General features: G+C 39.3%; 1 protein-coding gene across 2 annotated transcripts in view; it reads right to left on the reverse strand.

Moving 5' to 3' along the window:
• Nucleotides 1–25,788, reverse strand: part of MTUS1 (microtubule associated scaffold protein 1) — a 157,675-nt gene that overhangs the window by 60,854 nt on the left and 71,033 nt on the right. The window contains exons 4-6 of one of the 2 annotated variants that reach the window (XM_023216621.1): nucleotides 20,525–20,686; nucleotides 12,361–12,495; nucleotides 9,828–9,866 (exon numbers count right to left, since the gene is read on the reverse strand). In XM_023216621.1, coding sequence (XP_023072389.1) covers nucleotides 9,828–9,866; nucleotides 12,361–12,495; nucleotides 20,525–20,686 — 336 coding nt within the window. The remainder of the gene's footprint in view (nucleotides 1–9,827; nucleotides 9,867–12,360; nucleotides 12,496–20,524; nucleotides 20,687–25,788) is intronic. The other variant, XM_023216622.1, reaches the window with a different exon arrangement.

Raw genomic sequence — 25,788 nt, forward strand, 5'->3', positions numbered from 1 at the left:
TCAGTTTTTTTAAATTGTGGCAAGAACACTTAATATGAGATCTACCTTCACAACAAAATTTTAAGGGAACAATACAATATTGTTAACTATAAGCACAATGCTGTAACAAACATCTTGAAAACTTTTTTGCCCTTGCATAACAAACCTTGTACCATTGAACAGCAAGTTCCCATTCCCCGGCAACCACCATTCTACTCTGTTTCTGACTTTGCCTATGTTAGATGCTTCCTATCCCATGACTGGCTTATTTCACTTAGCATAGTGTCCTCCAGCTTTATCTGTATCATTGCATATGGCAGGACTTCCTTCTTTTTAGTGGCTGCATAATACTCCATTGCACATATATGCCATATTTGCTTTACCCTATGGACATTTAGGTTGTTCCCACATTCTGGCTATCATAATGTGGCAATGTCCACTGTTGCAGGAAGTCAGGGACTCTGAATGGAGGGGCCGGCTGGAGCCGCAGCAGAGGAAACATAAATTGTGAAGATATCATGGACATTTACCACTTCCCTAATAATACTTTTATAATTTCTTACACCTGTCTTACTTTAACCTCTTAATCCTGTTATCTTCATAAGCTGAGGATGTATGTCACCTCAGGACCCTGTGATGATTGTGTTAACTGAACAAACTGATTGTAAAACATGTGTGTTTGAACAATATGAAATCAGTGCACCTTGAAAATAAACAGAGTAACAGCAATTTTAGGGAACAAGGGAAGACAACCCTAAGATCTGTCTGCCTGCGGGGTCGGGCAGAACACAGCCATATTTGTCTTCTTGCAGGGAGCCTATAAACAGACATGCAAGGAGGAGAGATATTGCTAAATCCTTTTCCTAGCAAGGAATATAATATTAAGACCCTAGGAAAAGAACTGCATTCCTCGGGGGAGGTCTATAAACGGCCGCTCTGGGAGTGTCCTGTGCGGTTGAGATAAGGACTGAGTTATGCCCTGGTCTCCTGCAGTAGCCGCAGGCTTACTAGGGTGGAGAAAAAACTCTGCCCTGGTAAATTTGTGGTCAGACAGGTCCTCCGCTCTGGAACCCCGTTTTCTGTTAAGATGTTTATCAAGACAATACACGCACCGCTAAACACAGACCCTTATCAGGAGTTTCTGACTGTGCTATTGTGCTCTGGTCCTGTTTCCTCAGAAGCGTGTGATCTCTGCTCTGCCTTCTGCCCTTTGAAGCATGTGATCTTTGTGACCTACTCCCTGGTCATTATCCCCTCCCCTTTTGAAATCCCTAATAAAAACTTGCTGGTTTTGCGGCTCAGGTGGGCATCACGGACTTACCGATATGTGATGTTATCCCCAGTGGCCCAGCTGTAAAATTCCTCTCTTTGTACTCTTTCTCTTTATTTCTCAGACCAGCTGCCACTTTGGGAAAATAGAAATACTGGGGGCAGGTTCCCCCAATAGACCATGGGAATGCAAATTTCTCAACATCCTGATTTCAATTATTTTGGTAAATAACCCCTTATCAGATGTATGGTTTGCAAATGTTTTCTCTTATCTCATACGCTGCCTTTCCATGCTATTAAATGATTGCTTTGCTCTGCAGATTTTTATGTTGATGTACTCCCACCTGCCTATTTTTGCTTTTATTACCTGGGCTTTCGGTGTCATACCAAGAAAAATGTCATGAAGTTTTGTCCCATGTGTTCTTTGAGGTGTTTTACAGTTTCAGATCTTATATTTAAGTCTTTAATCCATCTTGAGTTGATTTTTGTATACTCTGTGAGATAAGGGTCTGATTTCATTATTTTGCTTGTGGATGACCAGTTTTCCCAGTACCATTTACAAAGAGACTATCCTTTCCCTATTGCGTATTCTTGGCATGTTTGTTGAAGATTAGCTGACCATATATGCATGGATTTATTTCTAGACTATTTTATTTCATCAGTCTATGTTTCTATCTTTGTGCCAGTTCCATACTGTTTTAATTACTGTGTGTTGTATAACATACTTTGAAATCAGGAACTATGATGCCTCCAGCTTTGTTCTTTGTCAAGATTGTTTTGGCTATTTGCAGTCCTTTGTCAAGATTGTTTTGGCTATTTGCAGTCCTTTGTCATTCTATATGAATTTTGGAATTGCTTTTCTATTTCTGTAAAAAAAAAAAAATGGCACTGGGATTTTGATAGGGGTTGCATTGAATCTGTAGATCTCTTTGGGTGGTATGTCCATTTAGCTTTTATTATAGAGTTGTCTTTATCTTGCTTATTTGACAGAGCTCTACATAGAGTATGTGCTAATATTATCTCAGTTTGTTCTTTGCTTATAAATACTGTTTCTACGGTTTTTATTCTAATTTTTTAATTTTTTTGAGACAGAGTCTCACTCTGTCATCCAGGCTGGAGTGCTGTGGTGCAATCTCAGCTCCCTGCAACCTCTGCCTCCTGGGTTCAACGATTCTTCTGCCTCAGGCTTCTGAGTGCTGGGACTACAAGTGCATGCCACCACGTGCAGCTAATGTTTTGTATTTTTAGTAGAGATGGGGTGTCGCTACATTGCCCAGGCTGGTCTTGAACTCCTGGCCTCAAACAATTCACCTGTCTTTGCCGCCTAAAGTGTTGGGATTACAAGCATGAGCCACTACATGCAGCTTGTTTCTAAGGTTTTTTAAAGTTTTTGTTGTCCTAGTTATTAATCGTTTCTATTATACTAGTGTTCCTAGAAAGATCTTTTCTACTTAAGTCTATATTCTTAGTGTTTTAATTACTTTGTGTATATAAAACTAATTTATCTGGAAAGCTTTGTATATATATGAAAAAGATCTAGCTTCTGCTAAAAAGGTAGCCACTGTCTCAAGAAGATTTATTAAAGGATCCACTTCTCCCAACCCCAACACCAATTGGAAACAGCAAATGTATCCCATATCAAAAGAGCAACTACTTTTTAAGTATAAGGGGAGAGTTACGATAATCATAAAACAACAGTGAAAAATAGCCTTCTCTCTGCTCTCACCAGAAGAAACCCTGGCAGCCTTGGCATCACCTCATCAGCAGGCTTGCAGCTTGCAACCACTTCCCAGGACTTGGCCAAAGAAGGCAAGAAAGCCGCCCTGTTCTCCTGTGCTGTCTTTACTAAGTAACTGTGGAAGGAACAGTGCATTTTCTACCTTCCAAGGCAGACACCCTGGCACCTGAGACTGATGATCTTGTTTTTTAAAACAAGCAGAGTCCTGGATAAATACAGCTCTGGTATCCCAATGGCTTTAGTGTGTGGTAGAACCAAAGTAATAATAGTATGCTGTGGTATGTGTGACATCTTCCTTATCAACAGTAAGCCCAGATTTTTTTTAGAGTCAATGTCAACTAGAATCCTGCAGCATCATAACCTTTAAATAAATTGCAACGGTTAGACCCCAAGAGGTTGGTTCTTGACTTTAAGTAGTCTCTCCTGCTTGCTTTACAGATTTAAAATAATTCAACTTCCTGGAAAAGAACTCTAAAAATAAGCCACTAGAATTATAAAAACATTGTAAAAGATCATCATCGTTACCGTTCCCAGCAGCTGAATTAACTATTATTTGAGAACCTTTTATAAAACAATTCTATGATGTCAAATTATTCCCTTTCTGGGAATCATTCCCCCAATATTCCCATGTTTCCAAATGAGAAATTTGAGACTTGGAGAGGCTTAGCAACTAGCTCAAGGTCAGGACACAAATAGAAAGTGGCAGGACCAACGTTTAAACCAATATCCTGTGCCTTAAAAGTTCATTCTCCTCCTGCTCTTCTACGTTGTCTTATGAGATAATGGAATTTCTTTAATTGATAAAGGTCAAGCTAAAACAATGACGTAACATTTTAAACTATTATGTTAGTCAAAAAAATTTAAAAATAATATCCAATGCTGACCAAGGTATGATGAAGCCAGCTGTCTTTTATGTCAACCATGGTATAAACTGACATGAAGTTTTTGGAAAGCAATTTGGCTATTTGAGTGAAGTGACTGTAAACAGGTACATATTTTGATTTCCTGATACTACCTTAAGAATCTATCACAAGAAATTTCCCCCAAAGTTGAAAGTGCTAATTGTACAGATGTTCATCACAGAATCATGTATGAATGTCACACAGAAGCACCAAAAATATTCAAAAGTAGTTAAATGTTACTGTATCTGCTAAATGTAAAAGTGATTACTATATGTTAAATGACAAAGTAGGATACAAACTTATCTAAATTTCATTTAAAATCACACATTTAAAAAAGCTAAAGGGTGATTTCTAAACTACATGCTAAACTTTTTGCAGTGTGGCAAACTGCTATAATTAAAAGTGACTATGTTACTAGAACTAAGGAATATGAAGTTGGTCAACTCAACTGTAATCTCCACCACTACTTTACTGTTTTAAAATAAAAATATCTCAAAGCCATAGTACAACAGTTAAAAATTTAACACTCAGAGGAACATGTCTATGTGTGGAGGCAATGTCTTCTGTATCAGCTAAAATATGACTAATTTCCAGCAGAATATGAAAAAAGTCAAGGTGATTTACAGTCACAGAATATCACAGTGGGCAGAAATCTAGAAATCTGCCCTTTCAGTTACATAGAAAACTATTATCAAAGAGGTTCAATGATCCACCCAAAGTCATTGACTGTCTGGACAACATTTCTCAGCATCAAAGTTGTCCTTCCAAAGTGAACACACTTTGTTGTGGTCCTCTGTCCACAAAGTAACTTCTCCTCACTAGGATCCTCATAATACCAGGTTAGTCTTAAGTCATGATAATAACTAACCATCAAGAAGAAGAACCTGGGAAAGTCATGCTTATGATTTTGGGAAAACACACAGGCCTACCACACAAACTAGATTAAATGCAATGTTGACCCCTTAGAATACATTCTATATACTCTACAGAGTCATATATAGATTAAATGTAACAGGAATAATTAGAATTAGTATTATTCGATTTATTACATTCCTAAAATCTCATGTGACTTCATTACAGAGATTGACAAAAGCTGATCCTAAAATTCATACAGAAAATCAAGGGACCCAGAACAGCCATAATGATCTTGAAATAAAAGAAAAACGTTGAATGACTCACATCCTGATTTCAAAACTTACTAATCAAGACAGTGTAGTACTGGCAAAGGTAGACGTATACACGCAAAGAACACAATTTAGAAACCAGAAATAAACTCTCACATTCTTAACCAATTATTTTTAACAAAGGTGCCAAGGCATTTCGATGGGGGAAAGAATAATGTTTTCAACACCTGGATGTCCATGTGCGAAAAACAGTTAGACCTTCTACCTCATACCATATAAAAATATAACTCAAAATGAATCAGAAACCGAAATGTAACAGCTAGAATAGCAAAAAAAAAAAAAAAAATCTTAAAAGAAAGCACAGGCATAAATCTTCACAACCTTGGATGAGGCAACTGTTTCTGAGACACAATACCAAAAGCAGAAGCAACAAAACAAAAAAAATTGATAAAACTGGACCTTGTCAAAATTTAAAACATTTGTGTTTCCAAGGACACTATCAAGAAAGTGAAAATACAGCCCAAGAACTGGGAGAAAATATTTGCAAATGATAACTCTGACAAGGGTCTAATATCAGACTATGTAAGAACGCCTACAATTCAATAAAAAAAAACCCAGTTTAAAATTGGCAAATGATTTGAACAGACACTTCTCCAAAGAAGACATACAAATGGCCAACCAGCATGCAAAACGACACTCAATGTCACTGGTTGTCAGAACGCAAATTGAAATGAGATATCACTTCATACCCAGTTGGAGAGCTATAACAAAAAAGACAGACAAAGCCAAGTGTTGACAAGGATGTGGAAAAATGGGATTCTTCCTACACTCCTGGTGAGGATATAAAATTGTCCAGCCACTTTGGAAAACAGCCTGGAGGTTTCTTAAACTGTTCAACACAGAGCTACCATTTGAGCCAGTTTTCTGATTATGGTTAACTAAATTTTAAACGAAATCATTCCATAGAATATTAGCTACCTTTTTTCCCCAGATATTAGGATGTACCAGAAACTTAAAAGGAAATAAAAGCCTAAATGTGCACAACATAGAGTTTCTTCTGCATTTTTAGACTTAAAGGCTTTAGTAGCCCTATATATTCACACTGAGCATCCTGGGGATCTTTAGAACTTAGATCATTCTGCATGGCTGTCTTTCTAGCTTTAATAGCCTACAAAAGGTTAAGAATTCTGTGATAATTCCCCCACACTTCCCTGCTTATTACGCTGAGGAAACTGAATACACCTGATGGGGCAACAAGGCTATTTGTTATTCATGATGTAATGTTATCCACCCTATTTTCTTTACACAAGAGGCTCAGAAATTTATACCTCCTGCCCAGGTTTCCCTCACGTCACAGCCTTCAATCCCGGACCTCTCTTCTAGGACAAGACAGCCCTCCTTCCTAGAACTTAGTGCATTTGTGATTCAGGTTTATTTGAGCAGGTTTTTTGTTTGTTTGTTTTTACTATCCTGTTAGCTCCCCAGAGACAAGACCCCTGCTCATTTTTCGCTCAGGACTGCATCCTTAACACCTGACACTCACAATGTATAAACTGTAGTCGACATTCTGTAACAGTACAGGCATACCTGGGAGATACAGATGACCCCATAAGACACGTCATAATAAGGCAAATCACAAAAATTGTCTGGTTTCTCACTGCATGTAAAACTTATATTTACACTACACTATAGTCTGCTAAGTGTGCGATAGCATTATGTCTAAAAAACAATATACCTTAATTTAAAAATGTTTCATTGCTAAAAAAATGCTGATGATCTCAGCCTTCAGCGAGCAGGAATTCTTCTGCTGGCAGAAGGTCTTGCCTCAGCGCTGATGGCTGCTGACTGACTGACTAGGGTGGTGGTTGCTGAAGGTTTGGATGGCTGTGGCAATTTAAAGTAAGACAGCAAAGAAGTCTGCAACATCAACTGACTCTTTCACGAAAGATTTCTCTGTAGCATGTGATGCTGTTTCATAGCATTTTACCTACAGCAGAACGTCTTTCAAATTTGGAGTCAATCCTCTCAAACCCATCACTGCTTTAAGTTGATGGAATATTCTGACTCCTTTGTCATTTCAACAATGTTCACAGCATCTTCACCAGGAGTAGATTCCATCTCAGCAAGATACTTTATTTGCTCATTCATAAGAAGCAACTCCTCATTCTGCTCAAATTTTACCAGAGATCAACAGCAATGCAGTCACAGCTGTAGGCTTCACTTCTCATTCTAGTTCTCATGCTATTTCTACCACATCTGCAGTGACTTCCTCCACCGAAGCACTGAAGCCCTCCAAGTCATCCGCAAGGGTCAGGTCAACTTCTTTCAAACTCCTATTCAGCTGGTGCTTCGAGCCCCTTCCATGAATCACGAATGTTCTTAATGGCATCTAGAAGGGCAAACCCTTTTCAGAAGGTTTTCAACTGACTTTGCCCAGTCCCATCAGAAGAATCAGTATCTACGGCAGTTACAGTCTTACACCATGTACTTCCAAAATAGTAAGACCTGAACGTCAACATTACTCCTTGATCCGTGGGCTGCAAAATGGCTGCTATGTTAGCAAGTGTGAAAACATTCATCTTCCTGTACATCTCCATCAGAGTTCTCGGGTGAACAGGTGCATTGTCAGTCACAAGTAATATTTTGAAAGAAATATCTTTCTGAGTTGTAGGTCTTAACAATGGGCTTAATATTCAGCAAACCAGGCTGTAAACAAATACGCTGTCATCCAGGCTTTGTTGTTTCATTGGCAGAGCACAGGCAGAGTAGATTTAGCATAATTCTTAAGTGCCCTAGAATTTCCAGAATGGCAAGTAAGCATCAGCTTCAACTTAAAATTATCAGATGCATTAGCTTCTAATAAGACAGCTTGTCCTCTGAACCCAGGCACTGACTTCTCCTGTCTACCTGTGCAAGTCTTAAACAGCATCTTCTTTCAATATGAAGCTGTTTCACCCACACTGAAAGTCTGTTCTTTTGTGCAGCCACCTTTATCAATGATCCCAGCTAGATCTTCTGGATAACTTGCTACTTCACCTTGTACTTTCAGGTTATGAAGAGTTACTTTAAACCTCATGAACGAACCTCTGCTAGCTTCCAACTTTTTTTCTGCAGCTTCCTCACCTCTCTCAGCCTTCAATTGAGGAGAGCTGGGGTCTCATCCTGGATTAGGCTTTGACTAAAGCGAAAGTTGCAGCTGGCTTAATCTTCTGGTCAGATCTCTCAAACTTTCTCTACACCGGGAGTCTGTTTTGCTTTCTTATTTGTGTGTTCACTACAGAAGCCCTTTTAATTTTCTTCAAGAACTTTTCATTTACAACTTGGCTAACTGCTTGGCACAAAAGACCTGGCTTCTGGCCTATCTTGGCTTTCAATGTGCCCTCCTCATTAAACTTAATCATTTCTATCTTTTGATTTAAAGTGAGAGACATGCGAGTTTTCTTTCACTTGAATATTTACAGGTCATTATAGGGTTATTAATTGGTTATTTTCAATATTATTGTGTCTCAGGGAAAAAGGAGGATCAAGGAAAGGGAGAGGGATGGAAGAGGGACCAGTTAGTGGAGCACTCGAAATGCATATCAAAGATCACCGATCGCAGATCACCATAACAGATATAAAAATAACAAAAAAGCTAGAAATAGTGTGAGAATTACCAAAATGTGACATACAGACATGAAGTGAGCAACTACTGTTGGGAAAAATGATGCTGCTGGACTCGTGAAAAATACAGTAATTGCAAAGCTCAAGAAAATGAGCGATGCTTGTACCTTCGTTTCTTCTGATTTGATTTTCTAATCTGCCATGGATTCAGAGGCCACATAACTGTTTTATCACTGTATACAAAATAAGACAATGTAGGCAGTGTATGGGAGACCTTATCTATTTATCTAGAGAGATCAATCCATCTATTTTTTTTTTTTGAGACAGGGTCTTGCAGTGTCACCCAGGCTGGAGTGCAGTGGCATAATCTAGGCTCGCTGCAACCTCTGCCTCCCGGGTTCAAGCAATTATCCTGCCTCAGCCTCCTGAGTAGCTGGGACTCCAGGAGCATACCACCATGTCCGGCTAATTTTTTTGTATTTTTAGTAGAGATGGGGTTTCACCACATTGGCCAGGCTGGTCTCAAACTCCTGACCTCAAGTGATCCACCTGCCTTGGCCTCCCAAAGTGCTGGGATTACAGGTGTGAGTCACCGCACCCAGTCTGTCTGTCTGTCCGTCCGTCCATCCGTCCATCCATCCATCTATCCATCCATCCATCCATCTACCCATCCATCCATCCAAAGTACAGGAATCGCAGTGAAGATATTTTGTGAAACCTTTTATGGCTTCTTGAGAGACACAAAGTTTTAGATTCTCAGCTGTGGTTCAAATAGTGGAGGCTGCAGACTGTCTTGGGAATGTAAGTCCAGTGAAAGTGTAAAAAAGAACATAAAAATATAGGCTGCTGAACTGGGAAAAGGTGCTAAAACCAAATCTTGAGACCACTTAGCAATTAAGGAATATCCAATTTCAAACTAGCATTTATCTTGGGAGAAGTACATTTTCCATCTCATTTAGACCACATTAACAAAATCAGTTTTTAACAGACTATAATTATCTGTTAGCAATAAAATGTCCTTTTACGATTCAGAACGCCAATCATACTTACCATATTTTAATGCTATGTGACCCGTCATAAAAAGTTATGTTTATACCTCAAACTGGAAATTCCATTTATAAGCACCCCAGTAAAAAATCACTGTAAATAGTTGTAGTAATATAACTTTACAAAAAGATTCTTTTTATCCCCATCCATGAAGTGGTCACTCACCTGCATTAAGAGCTGTGAATAAATTTTTTCTCGAAGGACCTAAGATATAAAAGAAACATGTAAAATATACATGTTTTATTTGACATATCACACAAAAACCATGTTGATAAGAATTATTTTCAAAAACAATCTCAAATTCAGGTTCCAGGTGGGAAATATTAATGAGATTCAACCAACTTTTGTCAAGCGCATTTTAAATATAAGATGCCATTCCACATAACATCCAAAGGTTTCAGAATGATAGGAAGTCATCACCACAAATTAAATAACATCAGTTTTAATATGAAAAGCCAGTGTTTTTTCAGTCAAGAACAGGTGAAGTTTTAACAGGACTGAATTCACACACAGACTGTGCACGTATGCTATTCTGCCGCCAGGAGAGCAGAGGCCAGACTTCATGAAGGACAGTCACTCCTGTGTGCTTTCCAAAACTACCCGTTTCTATTCAGCTATGAAGAAAAATACAAATATGACTGTATCAGTTTTCCTCCAAACTGATACAATATAAAATCAGGAGTGGTAATAGGTACAGAGCTGTAAGTCACTAAAATCTATGCACACTTCTACTTAACATGAAATAGTTGTTTCTAGCACATCATCATCTGCAGATTAGTTACAACAGCTACCATGTTCTATCTGAAATTTTAGAGATGATAATCTCTTAAAATATGTGGCTGTTATCAATGTAAAGCACTGATTCCCACTCAAGTAAAACCGTTGCAACACAAGAACCTATCAATTCCATAGCGAGGCATTTTAGAATTCTGAGTCTCCTGTTCTACAAAGCTGTCTACGAAATCTCATTCTCTGAAACTCATTTTAGTATCAAAGTTCCACGGCGTTAACTTCGTTACTGCTGTGTGGATCATGGGGCTTTAGCATCATCAATAAAAAACCAGTTTTCCATCCTGATGTCAACTCAGCAACAGGTCATTTGGTGCCTCTGAAATTTGATTAAATCCCTGGACAAATGACAACCTGCTGCACACTGAAGAATTCAACCCACTCCTAAAATTCATGCCTATTTTCTCTTCAATTCAGTACAAAGAAAAGGTATTGATGTATATTTACCAGCCTCAAGTTAACATATGATCCTTTAAACGCACACAGAGACACATGTTAATGAGGATACTGTGACAGACCAACACCTTTTAGAAAGTTACTAATAGATGTTAACAATCCAAAGAGTTTCAGGCAGGTTAACCCAGTAATTCCTCCTTCTGGGACATTCAGAAGTAACCAGAACCTGAAACAATGAACTATGACTCATATTTGAAGAGTTTCATCTAAGTATTAATACACCCCAGTAAAAGTATAAACTAAACTGGACAACTATAGCATTTGGCAACAGTGAACGTTGCACAGCCATTTAAAGTGAAGAAGCTCTCATGATATACTAACTTAACAAAAAGCAAGACACAGAAGAGTGTATTCATTATTACCCCAGTTTTGCTGGAATAAAACAAAACAACACATACATTCAGGGGAAAAAAGTCAGAAGGAAATGTGACAGCAGTTGGTGGTTGACAGAATTAAGGAAGACTCTGTTTCTGTGTTTTCCAAATTCTCTAACATAAATGTCGGTCTCATTTTATAGGTCAAGTTTCTCATTCACAATTATCCTCTCAGGCTTTGGTTAAGCTTCAGTTCACTAAGCACATAGAAGGCTTTTTTTTTTTTTTTTTTTGAGACGGAGTCTCACTCTGTCACCCAGGCAGGAGCACAGTGGCGCGATTTCGGCTCACTGCAACCTCTGCCTCCTGGGTTCAAGCAATTCTCGTGCCTCAGCCTCCCGAGTAGCTGGGACTGCAGGTACACACCACCATGCCCAGCTAATTTTGTATTTTTAGTAGAGATGGCGTTTTGCCATGTTGGCTAGGCTGGTCTCGAACTCCTGACCTCAAGTGGTCCACCCATCTTGGCCTCCTAAAGTGCCGGGATTACAGGCGTGAGTCACTGCACGTGGCACAAAGAAGGCTCCTGATGTGCTTTGGGTCCAATGAGACAAAGGTGCATGAAAACATTGTACATTAAGTACATACCACATATTTTGCAAATCTGAAAATTACTTTTAATAGTCACAGCAAATACAGAGTGAGTGATACGAGAAGGAATAGAGATAAAGAACATTTAGAGGAAGAACAATGTGTTGGACCAAAGACATGAAGACACAAGTACAGTAATAAACACAAAACCTCTACCCTGATGAAAAGTCATCATGCATTTCTACTCCTTTCTACCTCACTCTTCTACAGCATTAGTTTAGAATAATTTAACTCTACAAGTTTTGTTATTTTGACCTTATACCATTGTTCTGCCTGCTGATTTACATGTAATGATTTTTAACTACAGAACCTACCAACTCTCAGAACAACGATTTCCTCAGTGTGAAAATGTATTATGTCTCCTTTCTCAACACATTTTTAATCATTGTTAAATATACCATAAACCTAACTGTCAAAATGTAACTTTCTACAAGCCAAGGACTTTAAGCGTCTTGCCCTCCCTCTTCTAACCACAAAGAGAACCATACCTTTTGGAGGAGTTTTCAGCAAGTGAACATGAGCCCTGGATACCAAAGGCTTCAAATAAAAGGATCCTGAGGAACCATTTTGAAATGCTGGTTTTGGAGGTTTCTCCTCATATTTGATGACAGCGGCATTACCAGCTGTAACAAAACAGAAAAGTACACTTTATCCTACAAATATGGTTTCAAACCTCCACATTTATTCCTTTGTTCTTGAATCAACAAATGCTCAGTAAGCACCTACGACATGCCAGTCATTACTGAACACTGGGAATAGAGCGTGGATAACAGGTAGCTTGTGTCCTCAGGGATGCGAAATAAAGGCTGTAATCAGAGTGACCACACATTCTGGTTAGCTGGGCACAGCCCAAGTTTATGCATCTTGTTTAGTTCAGCTTTCATTCCAGACAAAAGTTGGAGAAGAAATAATACAGCCATTCATGCCATGTAACAAGAATGCCCCAGGTGTAGCTAGAAAGAGCACCCATCTCCATGGGGACAAGAAAGAATTCATGCAGCCAGCTAGTTAATGACACAAGAACAGTTAACATACAGACTCTTTGGTAGCTATAAGAATGAGATCTGGTTCAAATCCTCACTGCTACAGCAAGGAGTTAAAAGGTCAACTTCTGCCCTGAACAAAGGAAGTTTGTTTCAAAGTAAACTTTATGTTTTACTCCAAAGCAAAAGCATAAAAGGGAATCTCACCTAAATAACAAAAACCGTCTTCTGTATTATGTGTAAAAATTTCCCCTCCACCAACCCAGACTGGATTTTTTATTGTTTCTCTTTTTGTTTTTTGAAATGGAGTCTCACTCTGCTGTCCAGGCTGGAGTGCAGTGGCGTGATGTCGGCTCACTGCAAGCTCCACCTCCCGGGTTCATGCCATTCTCCTGCCTCAGCCTCCCGAGTAGCTGAGACTACAGGTGCCCGCCTCCACACCCGGCTTATTTTTTCTATTTTTAGTAGAGATGGGGTTTCACTGTGTTAGCCAGGATGGTCTCAATCTCCTGACCTCGTGATCCACCCACCTCAGCCTCCCATAGTGCCGGGATTACAGGTGTGAGCCACCATGCCCAGCCTGTTTCTTAATAATCATCAATATCCAATTCTAGGCACCCAATTCTATTCTACTATTCAACACTTATAAATTTCTTTATTACCAACTTTGATCCCTTTTCTCACTTCACTCATTTAGCAAAGGGTTAAGATAGCTACCTTGTTTACAAACACATTCTAAATATGAGAACAACTAGAAATTTTTCACTCGGCTGAACTATTCCAACTGCTACAACAGTGCTCATACTCATCACATTCAAACTTTGTACAGGCATGCTATTATTTTCCCCTAATCCACACTCGGTCCCTGTACAATGAGCCATCTGTTAATTGTTCTTGTGCCCAAATAACATTCCTAATATTAGGTCAAATCGACACAGAGCTTTCCCGCCTGCTGAGAAAATTCTGTCAATTTCCTGTTCTTTTTTTTTCCAATTCTCACCTCCTCGAGAACCTAGAGATTTGGCTGTTCCAAAGTTGACAGGAAGCTAATGGGAGTGACAGTATTAAAGATACTGCTATTATAACATTCAACAGAACCCTTTTTAGATGTTCATCTAAAGTGGATATTGGGTTTCAATGAGCATTTTAGCTTTTGTGAATCAAATCCAACAAAGAAAATGAGAGTCTTAACCATGGAATTATAACCATCTGGATTTTAGTCTTACTTTTCTTGAAGCTGTATTTGATTATATTCAGCAACAAATAAGTCACTTATTCATATTTTAAAAAATTAAACTGAGTTCAATGTACAAACCTAATACGAAATTGTGTGATTCTAAATTCATGCTTTTCCTTTCTAAACTTTAGACACAAAAGCCCATGGTTCACAAAGAGATCAGTAAAAAGATTTTCACTAAAGTAAAAAAGATACATTCCTCGTGAGGAACGATACTCCTGTCCCTTGGCTGTCACACGCAGAATAGGAGGTGGTGTGCTAGAAATCAGCTGTCTCACTGCCACTTTTCAGACTCAATACAACACTAGATCCATCTGGCACCACATCCATTCTCAACTTCGTAACACACAACATGAAGTGAGAATCCATACTGCAAGGATACAATGTCTGCATTTGACTCAGGTACAAACACACATGCATTTATGTTTTACACATATTTACATGAAAGCTATATATACAAGATATACACTCATATACTCTATGATCAACGATCGTACGTACATGCTTTCTGCCTTAAAACTAATGGCAGGCACAAACTGTACTGAGCTGAACATAATTTTATGACTGACACTTAATATCTTTCTTTCAATCTCTACTCACTGTACTCTAGGCTGGCGCACTGCTTTCTAGTAAACCCCAACTTGAAGGATGTATGTCACCATGAGGCATAATGCTCTTCAAATATTTCCCCTGCCCTCTATTTCTGATCCTAACATGGCAACTGACTGGGTATCCTGATGCTATCTAAATTTTCCCTCAGCCAGAGTCATTATATCTAAACAATAAAGTCCTCAGCGGCAACAGTTTCAATATAAGAGATGCATAATAGTTTCGAGCAACGGAACAGGATGTAAAATACCTAAGTTCTGGTGCTGACTTGGCCATTGCCTAGCTGTGCTGAATCACCTATCTGTGAATAAGAAGGGTCTGAATATCGGGTATGGGAATAGACAGCACATTTGCCTTCACAGGGGCCCTACTAACTGACTGTGGTATTCAGTCCCACTGAGGCTGGAAGCATCCTCAGAATCATCCTAAAGACAGTGTTCTAGAGAGCCATGGACACTAAACACTGCTGGCTTGAAGAGACAATACGTAAAATTTTCCATGTGGCCACCTACTTCTCAACCTGATCTAGTATGTAGTTTAAAACTGCCCCTTTATCATCTTTGGTCCCAACTGTCTCAATTATGCCAGAATAATAGATTATCTGGAATCCTTATCTTCATTTCCCCCATGGCCAAACTGTGGTTCAAGTGAAATAAAGGAGCTGGTGAGTCTAAAAGGAAAAATTAAGTGATATTCTCAGAAAAGCCCAAGCAGAAGAAATGATTTTCCTATTAGAAAAGGGCTTCTCGGCTGGGCGCGGTGGCTCACGCCTGTAATCCCAGCACTTTGGGAGGCCGAGGTGGGTGGATCACGAGGTCAGGAGATGGACACTACCCCGGTTAACACGGTGAAACACCGTCTCTACTAAAAATACAAAAAAATTAGCCAGGCGTGGTGGCGGGCGTCTATAGTCCCAGCTACTCGGGAGGCTGAGGCAGGAGAATGGCGGGAACCCGGGAGGCGGAGCTTGCAATGAGCCGAGATCCTGCCACTGCACTCCAGCCTGGGTGACAGAGCGAGACTCCGTCTCAAAAAAAAAAAGAAAAAAGAAAAAGAAAAGGGCTTCTCAGGCTTGGCACAGTGGCTCACAACTGTAATCCTAGCACTTTAGGAGGCCAAAGTGGGTAGTCACTTGAGGCCAGGAGTTCGAGACCAGCCTGGCCAATATGGCGAAACCCTGTCTCTACTGAAGACACAAATATTAGCTGGACGTGGTGGCAGGCGCCTGTAATCCCAGCTAGTCAGGAGGCTGAGGTGGGAGAACTGCTTGAACCCAGGAGGCAGAGGTTGCAGTGAGCCAAGACTGCGCCACTACACTCCAGCCTGAGTGACAGAGTGACACTCCGTCTCAAAAAAAAAGAAAACGGCTTCTCATTGTTCCAGACTTTTATCTGCAAACTACCATTCATACTACATTCTAACATCTAGTGAAAATTCGCTTTTATTACATTATGTATATACACACAGAGCCAACATTCTGTTCATTTCTTGAATTTTATGTGAATCAGTTTAACACTCCCCACTGTGCCAGATCATCTGCCCACCTGGCTTAAAATCCAAGTGCTACTGAAATCTAAGCTCTTGAATTTCAAAAGCAAAATCACTCAACTATATCATAACAAGAACGTCTCACATATACCCTAGAAAAACATGAACAGAGAAAGAATGAAAACAAAGTTAACAGTGGTTTGGATAGTATTTCCTTCTTAAATAGTCCATTCAGAAGTGTACAAGTACTAACATGTTTTGTGATGTAGAGCCTAATGAATCTACTGCCTGTTCCTCATGTTAGCCTCACCTATGACAGACATGACTAGTCGAACACAAAACTTTCCCTCTGAACCTGGAGACACCCTGAGAAACCACTGACACTATCCTACAGGCGAATTCTTATCCACTAACCTGAGTTGGCCACTAACCAGTGTGGGCAGGTGAGACAATATTCACTTGCCATTCCTGTTGTGAGAGAAGAAAAAAAAAACAACTAAGGGTAAATAAGCCCCACCCTATTCTTTATCAGCTTAATCACTTGAACAACTCAAAACACCGTCCTGCCAACCAATGAGGCCCTGTTTTATTGCAGTGAAAAGGGTCAGAGACATTTATTGCTGCAAGGACTTTGAAGATGACCCAGTCCTCCCTTGTCATTCATGAAGAGGAGAGTATGGAGGCCGGGGGCTAAGAGAAGAGAAAGATCGTCCAACTTAACATGAGTTAGTAGGAAAACTAAGGTGGGACCGGGCGCGGTGGGTGGCACATGCCTGTAATCCCAGCACTTTGGGAGGCAGATGCAGGCATGTCACTTGTGGTCAGGAGTTTGCGATCATCCTGGCCAACATGGTGAAACCCCATCTCTACTAAAAATACAAAAATTAGCCGGGCATGGTAGTGCATGCCTATAATCCCAGCTAATTGAGAGGTTCAGGCAGGAGAATTGCTTGAACCCGGGAGGCAGAGGTTGCAGTGAGCTGAGATCAAGCCACTGCACTCCAGCCTGGGTGACAAGAGTGAAACTCCATATAAAACTAACTAACTAAGGTGGGCCCAAGGTTAGTGCCCTTTTCTACATGTCACACCCCTCTCAGCCAGGGCTGGCAGTGAAGGTGAAGGCAAACAACACTCCATTTCTTTTATTCAGTCTCCTTCTGTTCCTTGCATTTCCAGGAGAATGCAAATAGCTTTGGTCTGCACCTCTTACATTTCCCCTACCATCTGGCTCTCAAATATAAACATGGTTTTGTGGCCAAAGTGGAAGAGGAAGTAATGTCTCTGAAACTTATTTTCTTGCTAACATGGCAAAATTATACACTCTCCCAAGAGCCCCTTCTAAATTGCACAACAGTCCCCAAACCTTCAACGCTGTTCACGACAAACAATATATCATTTATTTTTATCCAGTTACTTTAATGATCTCAAAAACTGGATGTTAGGTATCTGAGTGCGAAAGAGCTTATAATCTTTAACGTCTATAAATGAGTACATTTGGTATAAAAACCATTGTGAAATATTTTTACACTAATATCCAAAAGGATCAAGATCATAACTTTGAAATTTTCTACACTTAAAAGAACACACACAAAGAACCTGCTAAAATTCCCAAATAAGAAAAATTTACTGTCATACGTATTTTGATTCATTCATTTAAAAAACTTAGTAACGTTATTTCTATAGGATCCCAAAGTTCTGAGAACCCAATGCTAATTTTACAATAGCACTGTGTTGTATCAGAAGTTCTTAAATGATGCCACTAACGATATCACATCACAAAGAAACAAGCAGACAAAGCAAGAAACCACTATTCGTTAAAGGGATTCAAATACTTAAGCCAGTATAAATCAGAACATCGATCAAAAGAGAAAGTTAATTCTTAACATGACCATCCATTATCAGAAGCAGGAAATTTTCAGCGCAAAATGATTTTCTCATGTTTTGAGGTAGTCTTTAAACATATACATGTTTAATACTTTCAATTACAACTTAGGAAAACAATCAAAGATGTGATGTTTCCATTTTAATTTCAGGAAAGTATTTTTCTACACTTGCACAACTACCAGCTACATACACACAAAAACTAGTTATTTAATAAGAAACTAAACCATCAAAAACTCTTTGATAATAGGATAATTTCACGTACCAGAGCATTAACGATGCTGCTGAATTATATAAAGAGTGCCAAAACCCATAAAAGAGACAATAAAATTGGTCCTACACAGAAGCATTCACATCTTAAATATACATACAAAATGCCCCCAAATACTACAATTACCATAAATTACAAGTTACAAAAATAACAGTCAACAGATCCTAAATCAATTTATTGAATAAAAATTTAAGCATGCTTACAAAGAAAAGAAAACAGAAATCGTCGACCTACTTTTTTTCCCAGTAAACGTGGCTAACAAAGGAATGATACAAAGGCTGTACGATCCCACGAGCAGCAGTGTCAATAAGGTAGCATCATAGTGCCTCTCTGAACCAGGCGGTGGGGTGAGTGTAGAATTGATAAAGATTTTTGAAGAAATATCAGTTTCTGTACAACTGCGAAATCCTCCTGGTACAGTCATTTAAAAGGATCAAAGCAAGCTTAAGCAGGAAAAACTGCAGCCATGTTCACTCTCATATCCCTCATGCTTGCTCTTAGTGAATTCGAATGGAGGAAAAAAAAAAAATGTGTAAGCTCCAAGGCACTACACAAAACAGATTAAACCAGCTAGCAAATCAAACTAAGAAAGAGACTCATTGATGTGAATGCTTAATCCGCCAACAGGAACACATCGCCACTAGACAGGCTCTGTGGGTGTATGGTAAACCCCTTTGTTAAAAGACAAAAAGGAATGGACAAAAGCATTTTACAACCTCCTTAGGAGCATCAGACATGGTACTGAAACGGTGGCCAAGTCAACATGGATGTCGACGGAAAACGCGGGGCTGTGGCACTACAGATTGTGTCTGCTTCAAGTGCCACAAATTCTGTTGCCACAACAGTTTTTCTAGAGCATGCTCGTGATTCTGTTTTGGCAGTTGGTTTTTCAAATTGCTTTGCAAGACAAAGAGAGCTTAAAATAATACATGTGTGAATTACCTTTTCAAATTCAGAGTTCTCTCTTACATGCAAGCCTGATTTTGTGCCACAACTTCAAAATTCAAACAATAAAGCTGGTAATAATCCTGTTTAATTTCAAGTCACATATCCCAGTATTTCTGAAGGGACAGGGTATGCAGCTACTTACTCTCATATGAGTCCAGCTACTGCTGCTAGGTGACCCATCGGAAATGTGCTCATTAATTCAATCCCTTCTCTACAAAAAATGCTTTTGCAATTCCCTCACATACCTGCTGTGTGATTTTGCACCAGTGACAGTATCTCTGAGCCTCAATCCCCTCATATATAAAAAAACAGGATAACAGTAGAAGTTACTTGAGAGAAAAAGATAAAAGCAAATACGGACATCCTAAAATACTGCTCCACACCCAGAGCAATCTTGTGAGCATTATGACACTTTGTCCCCATCTCCTCACCCAAAAGAAGAAACTGATCTGTCAAACTGGAGAGATCAATTTGCTGCTCCTCTCCATACCCTTGTGTCTGGTTTTATTAGTATTCTCATCATCCATGAAAATACCTTCTTTTTCTCCTCCACTATTTTTTTTAGAATAAGGGCCATTTCTTTTACATCCTATGTCCCTCACTGCACCCTATCATGGTGTCTGTGCACAGCGGGCACTTCAACATTAAATTTATGAATTATTTCATGGGGGAGTATAAAAAAGGAAATTAGAAAATAAGAACCAAGTCCAAATACATCTTTGGAATGAAAGAGATACCTCAGTAAGTTCACTCATTTATACATAGAAAATAGAACTCAGGTTAACTGAAAACATTAACAAAATTCTCCTGAGTTTAAATTTTTTAGAATGAGGAGGATTCAAGTTATACTAGTCATATTACACAAAATCTAGCATCCAAAGATACCACAAGAGTCTTTTGCAAAGTAAATGAAACTATAGTAATCTTTTTCCTGATTCCAGTTAGAGTCCAAATCCCCTGAGTTGCTACTCTTAACCCTCCAAAACACCATTACTTCAGATGATGCACTTTAGAATCCTTCATGCAAAAATACACTTTAACACACAATTATTTCAAAAGAGTTTTTCAAAGAATTTTGTTTTTTTCTGCCAAACTTTCAGAGCAACTCCAAGGAAGCAGTATGCATATTTTTCCTGAAACCCTAGAAACAAAAATTCTAATTATACGCAGAGCATTCGTTTTTCTTGCAATGACTGTTTCCACATCCCCTGAAGCGTGATATAAAGTTGACTTACAATTGTTGCTGTAAGTGCTCAGCTCACTGTGGGTGCTGGCTATCGAGGGGGTGCTTCCTGTCCTCCGCAGCGCAGAACTTTTCAAAGATGCTTTGGATTTAGGAAGCGGTCTAGACAAATTCACCCATGACGACTGTGCAGTTTTCAAGGATGCAGGTTTTCCTTGGGGTTTAAAAAAAAAAAAAAAAGTTTCCACTGCTATTCATCCTGAAAGCCGGCACTTTTTAAGCCTGTAAACTCAAACTTCAGCACTAACAACAAAGTCAATACACAAAATGAATATTCACGATCATGTAACTTCAGACAAAAGATGAAAGCTTCACGCAGACGTGTTTATTTTTGATCATTTACAGGTAAGAGAGCAGAAATGATGAGGCAATTAGGATATGAGAAGTGTGGCAGTAACCCTGTCTCCTAAAGTAATTAACTCACACACGTTCTCTGAAGGAGAAGATCAGAAGAATCATGAGAAAGCAGCTTTTGGCAAAACTGAAATCAAAGAATAAACAAACTGATATGACCTCCCATACTGTTGACTAAAAAAAAAAATTCCATTAGCACAATACGCTATCATACAAGAAATAAATAAGTGGAAAATTTCAAAATCACCCAAACAGAAAGAAAAATGCAACTGGATACGAAAAAACTTCATTTGAAAAATGCTTAATGTTCTAACACCAGGTGGTGCTATACTATTAAGATTCTTTTTTTACTCTCACCTTTTCTTCTTTATTCTCCACAGTTTATTTATTCTCACCCGCAGTCCTATCTTCCTTCTGAATCTCAAGGTTACTCGTGTTTTAAAGTACTTATTGAGTACTTTAAGTTTTCATCTTGGACTGACATGCTCCTGTTTATGCTGATTGTAGCTCCATTGTTTTATTATTATTATTTTTAATCTCACTTTGTTGCCCAGGCTGGTCTCAAACTTCTGGCCTTAAGCAGTCCTCCTGCCTCAGCCTCCCAAACTGCTGGAATTACATGTGCAATCCACCCCACCCAGCCATATAGCCCTATTTTTAATTTTTTTTTTCCAGCTTCAAACCATTGAAATCATCTTTTCTTCCCCAGATCCCCATATATTCTAGCACTATCTCCCATTGTGACCAGTACCACCTAACAGAAGTTGAAAAGGACCTTTGATGAAAATGACATTGTTGCGTATCACTAAGGATCCCATAAGCGAGTCAGGTAATGCTGCCAGAAAGTCATGCCCATTGCTTTGTTCCAGCGATTTCGCTCATAAAAACCTCATCCTAACGACGAAAAAGATGCTGAAGCTCCTCAGGCCTGGCATGCGAAGTGACCACATTAAGCTCCCATTTCGGCTCCAGCCTCACTCTTGTATTGCTCTTCAACATCCACGTGTGCTCTGCGCCAATCAACCTAGCTTTCTCTCTGACACCAGGGCACACCGTGTGCCATTCTATTAATATTCCAACAGGCACATCATTTCTTTTCAAAGAGCTCTTCTTCCTCCTCTTTTTGAATCCTTATTTAACCCTTTATATCACTGTCTAAACTGTACTGGACTCCTAAAATCCTGTCCTTCCATCCCTTCCAACTCCATCGTGCTAATCTCCTGAATGTGAAAATGAAGGTCGTGACCCAATCTAAAATTTGGGATTCTCCCCTATGCACAGCATGTGGCCCACGACAGCTTTGAATGTTGACCCAATACAAGTTCATCAATTTTCTTAGAACATTACGAGATTTTTTTGCTATTTTTTTTTGTTGTTGTTAGCTCATCAGCTATCATTAGCGTATTTTATGTGTGGCCCAAGACAATTCTTCCAGTGTGGCCCGGAAGTCAAAAGATTGGACACCCCGATCTATAGGATGGTGATCTTAGTTTCAATCCTTTTATTTAACATTAATTTCACAGGCTTAAAAGGCAATGTAGGGTTGATCCCTACCCACTTCTTCCCCCTTAGGTCATGCCTCCACCCCTTCATACACACACACCCCTTAGTGGTTTCTCTCCAGTCATTTCACTCTATTCTTCTGCTTATGTACATCCTTCCGACTGAATGGCCTCCTTTCTATTCCCTCCCCTATTTCTGTCCAGTGAATGCAAAGTCAGCTCAAGCTTCTCTTTTAAAACTTTGCTACTCATTTGCAGCTCCACCCTAGGCCTACTGAATCACCACCTGCAGTTTCACAAGATCCCCAGGTGATTAAAATGCACATGGAGTTTCTGAAGCACTGTTGAGAATTAGGACCTCTTTGTGGGCTTATCCTGCCAGGACACCCTCCTCTGTGTGCTATGGACTACGCCTTGCCTTCTGCTCACACCACATACTTGCTTCTATCACAGCATTTGCCCCCACATTCCCCTTGGACCATCTCCAAGGTTCCTGAGATCAGGAAGAGTACCTGATTCAATTCGGGTCCTCAGGAACTGGCAAAGGTCTAGCATGGAGTGAGCCTTAATAAATGTTTCCTCAACAAATTCATTTTTTTAATGCCAAGAGTAAATGATATATTTTGAAAATGTGTTTGCCCATCACCTGCATTGAAGCATCCAGTGCTTAACCCATTTTCATAAGTTTATGTGTCTCTTCAGTCTATTAGAGACTTTTTTCTTTACACCCTTTACAATAATTAGCAACTGTGAGATGGCAAATACCCATTTAAAAATTTATGTTTAGCCACCAGTTTTACTTGCTTTAGGAGGAACAGAAAAACAGATTTTTAGAATATAAATTTACCAAATTGCTGCCCTTTCAGCAGAAACAATGATGAGTCATCATCATCACAACTGATAAACAAGGGTGGGCAAGTAACATATCAAAATGACCGGGCCACAGCCACAGTGCAGCCAAGGCTTCCGACATTTTGGAAATCTGCTTATTCTTCAGAAATACATGCCTCGTAGCTTTGCTTCTAAACACACCTTAGGTTTGCAGACATTTCTGTGTGCGTCTTAGAACTAGTACAGAACACCTGTACCTTCACACAGCTGCACTAGAGGAAAGCTGACCCCTACACCCAAATATCATTTCCCTGACCTCCCCTATCTCACTGGCACACCCATCCAGGCCCACCCCCTACACCTAACGGCAGCCAGTCCTCGCCAAAGTCTTCCCAATTCCACCATGACTCTTGACTAATGAGCACTGAGGAGAACAAAATAAATGCCGATTTCACCAAAAGATTAGTTCCTTTGACAGTGAGAATAATCCTAACAGTGTGTGACTATTACTATCCCAGTTTATAGATGAGAAAACTACTTAGGTGGTTAAATGACCCAGCTGGTGACAGTAAGGCCTAGAATCCAAGTGTCTAGCCACCCGCCCAGTGTTCCCTGGGCCATGCCACAGAATACAAGCATCTCAGTTAAAGAAGTATGAGGCCTGGAGGCAGACAGAGTTCTGACTGGAGCTCTTACTAGACAGGAGCTCCTACAGCGGAATGGGGAAAACAGTGTGCATGCAACAAAGACATTTAACTATTTCACCAACACCTCTGACGTTTAGCTAAACAGTAAAGATGACCTAAAGTCGTTTTAATTGGATTTCATACCAAGCAATAAAATATGCACATCATAAGCAATATTAAAAGTCAAACATAGCAATATTAGGTTAACTGAGAGACTGCAAGTAACCCAGGCACTAAATTCTTAAACAGTGAAATCAATACAGGACTTCTCTGAATTACAGTCCTGGAAAGATGACATTTACCAGCTCATATCGTATTGTGTAACTTATCCCAGATGTGAAAGATAAAGATTTAAGATCTACTTGCCAGAATACTATCGACCTCAGCAGTTTATTTTAAGCTCATGCACTTAGCATAGACTTACGTATAGACAACAGATTTGTTTTTATTCTGTAATTATAACCATCTTTTATGTAGGAAAAATCTGGAAGGTGTAACACTTCCACTTTGCCTCAGATAGTAACACAGACAGTCTACTGGATTTGAAGCAAACTTTCATTAATCAACCAATTTACTGAAACACTCACCTCAGAAAACCTGAGTAAGTGTACTATATTTAACAACAATAAAAATCAGTAAAAGACGCCTAGCAAAACTAAAATTTCAATGGAAAGATAAAGTGAACAACAGGATAGTGTTAATATTAATATTATCCTATTCTGTAAAACAAGATGGTAGAATGGTGCTTGCCAGGGGCTGGTGGGGAAGGGAAATGGGGAGTTGTTCAACGGGTATAAAGTTCCAGTAATGCAAGATGAATATGTCCTGCAGATGTGCTGTACAACACACTATGTTTAATAATACTGCACTGTGCACTGAAAAATGTGTTAAAGGGTAGATCTTGTTAGGTCTTCTAAGAAAGAAGGAAAAGAAAGAAGAGGCTGGGCGCAGGGGCTCACGCCTTTAATCCCAGCACTTAGGGAGGCCGAGGTAGGCAGGTTGCAAGGTCAGGAGATCGAGACCATCCTGGCCAACACGGTGAAACCTCATCTCTACTAAAATACAAAAAACTGGCTGGGTGTGGTGGCACGTACCTGTAGTCCCAGCTACTCAGGAGGCTGAGGCAGGGGAATCGCTTGAACCCAGGAGGCACAGGTTGCAGTGAGCCGAGATTACACCACCGCACTCCAGCCTGGGTGACAGAGCAAGACTCCATTTCAAAAAACAAGGGAAAAAGAGAAAAACACAATTAAAAAAAAAAAAAAAAAAAAGAAAAGAAAATAGAAAAAGAAAAAAGCAAAGAAGAGAAGAAACGAAAAGAAAGAAAAGAAACCAACAAACAGGACTTGGAGGGAGCAGTGACAGCTATGAGATGTGGGAAATGAAGGAAGGAGACCAAACTATACATGAACACTGAGAAATTATCACATTGGCTAGAGAAAAACTCAGAACTAACCTGATTGAGGGGGTCCCAAGGCAAAAATAAAATTATAGAAATAAAGTTTCATTTTGCAAATCCCCTGCAAAAAGAAAAACTTACATATTTTAAGTTTGTATTTACCTATATGTTGAAAAAGTCCAAAAGGCCATACCACAATTCTGTGAGACTAGTAAGAGGTACAGCAGAGTCAGACAAGGAAGACCAGGGAAGGTGCAGAAATGATAACCTTTCCTTCACACATGATATACAAATACATTACTCCATATGAATTTTAATTTTACAATGAGCATATTTTATAATGAAACTATTAAATATTATTAAAGTCGATGGGGTCAAATTTAATCAGATAAGACACCTAAGACAAAACAAAGAAATCAAGAAAGGATAAAATTGGATCGATTAAGTTGATTTTAATAATCATTTTTATTTCTGGTCATCTGTA

Source organism: Piliocolobus tephrosceles, chromosome 7 (assembly GCF_002776525.5).
Source record: "Piliocolobus tephrosceles isolate RC106 chromosome 7, ASM277652v3, whole genome shotgun sequence".
Lineage (NCBI taxonomy): Eukaryota > Metazoa > Chordata > Mammalia > Primates > Cercopithecidae > Piliocolobus > Piliocolobus tephrosceles.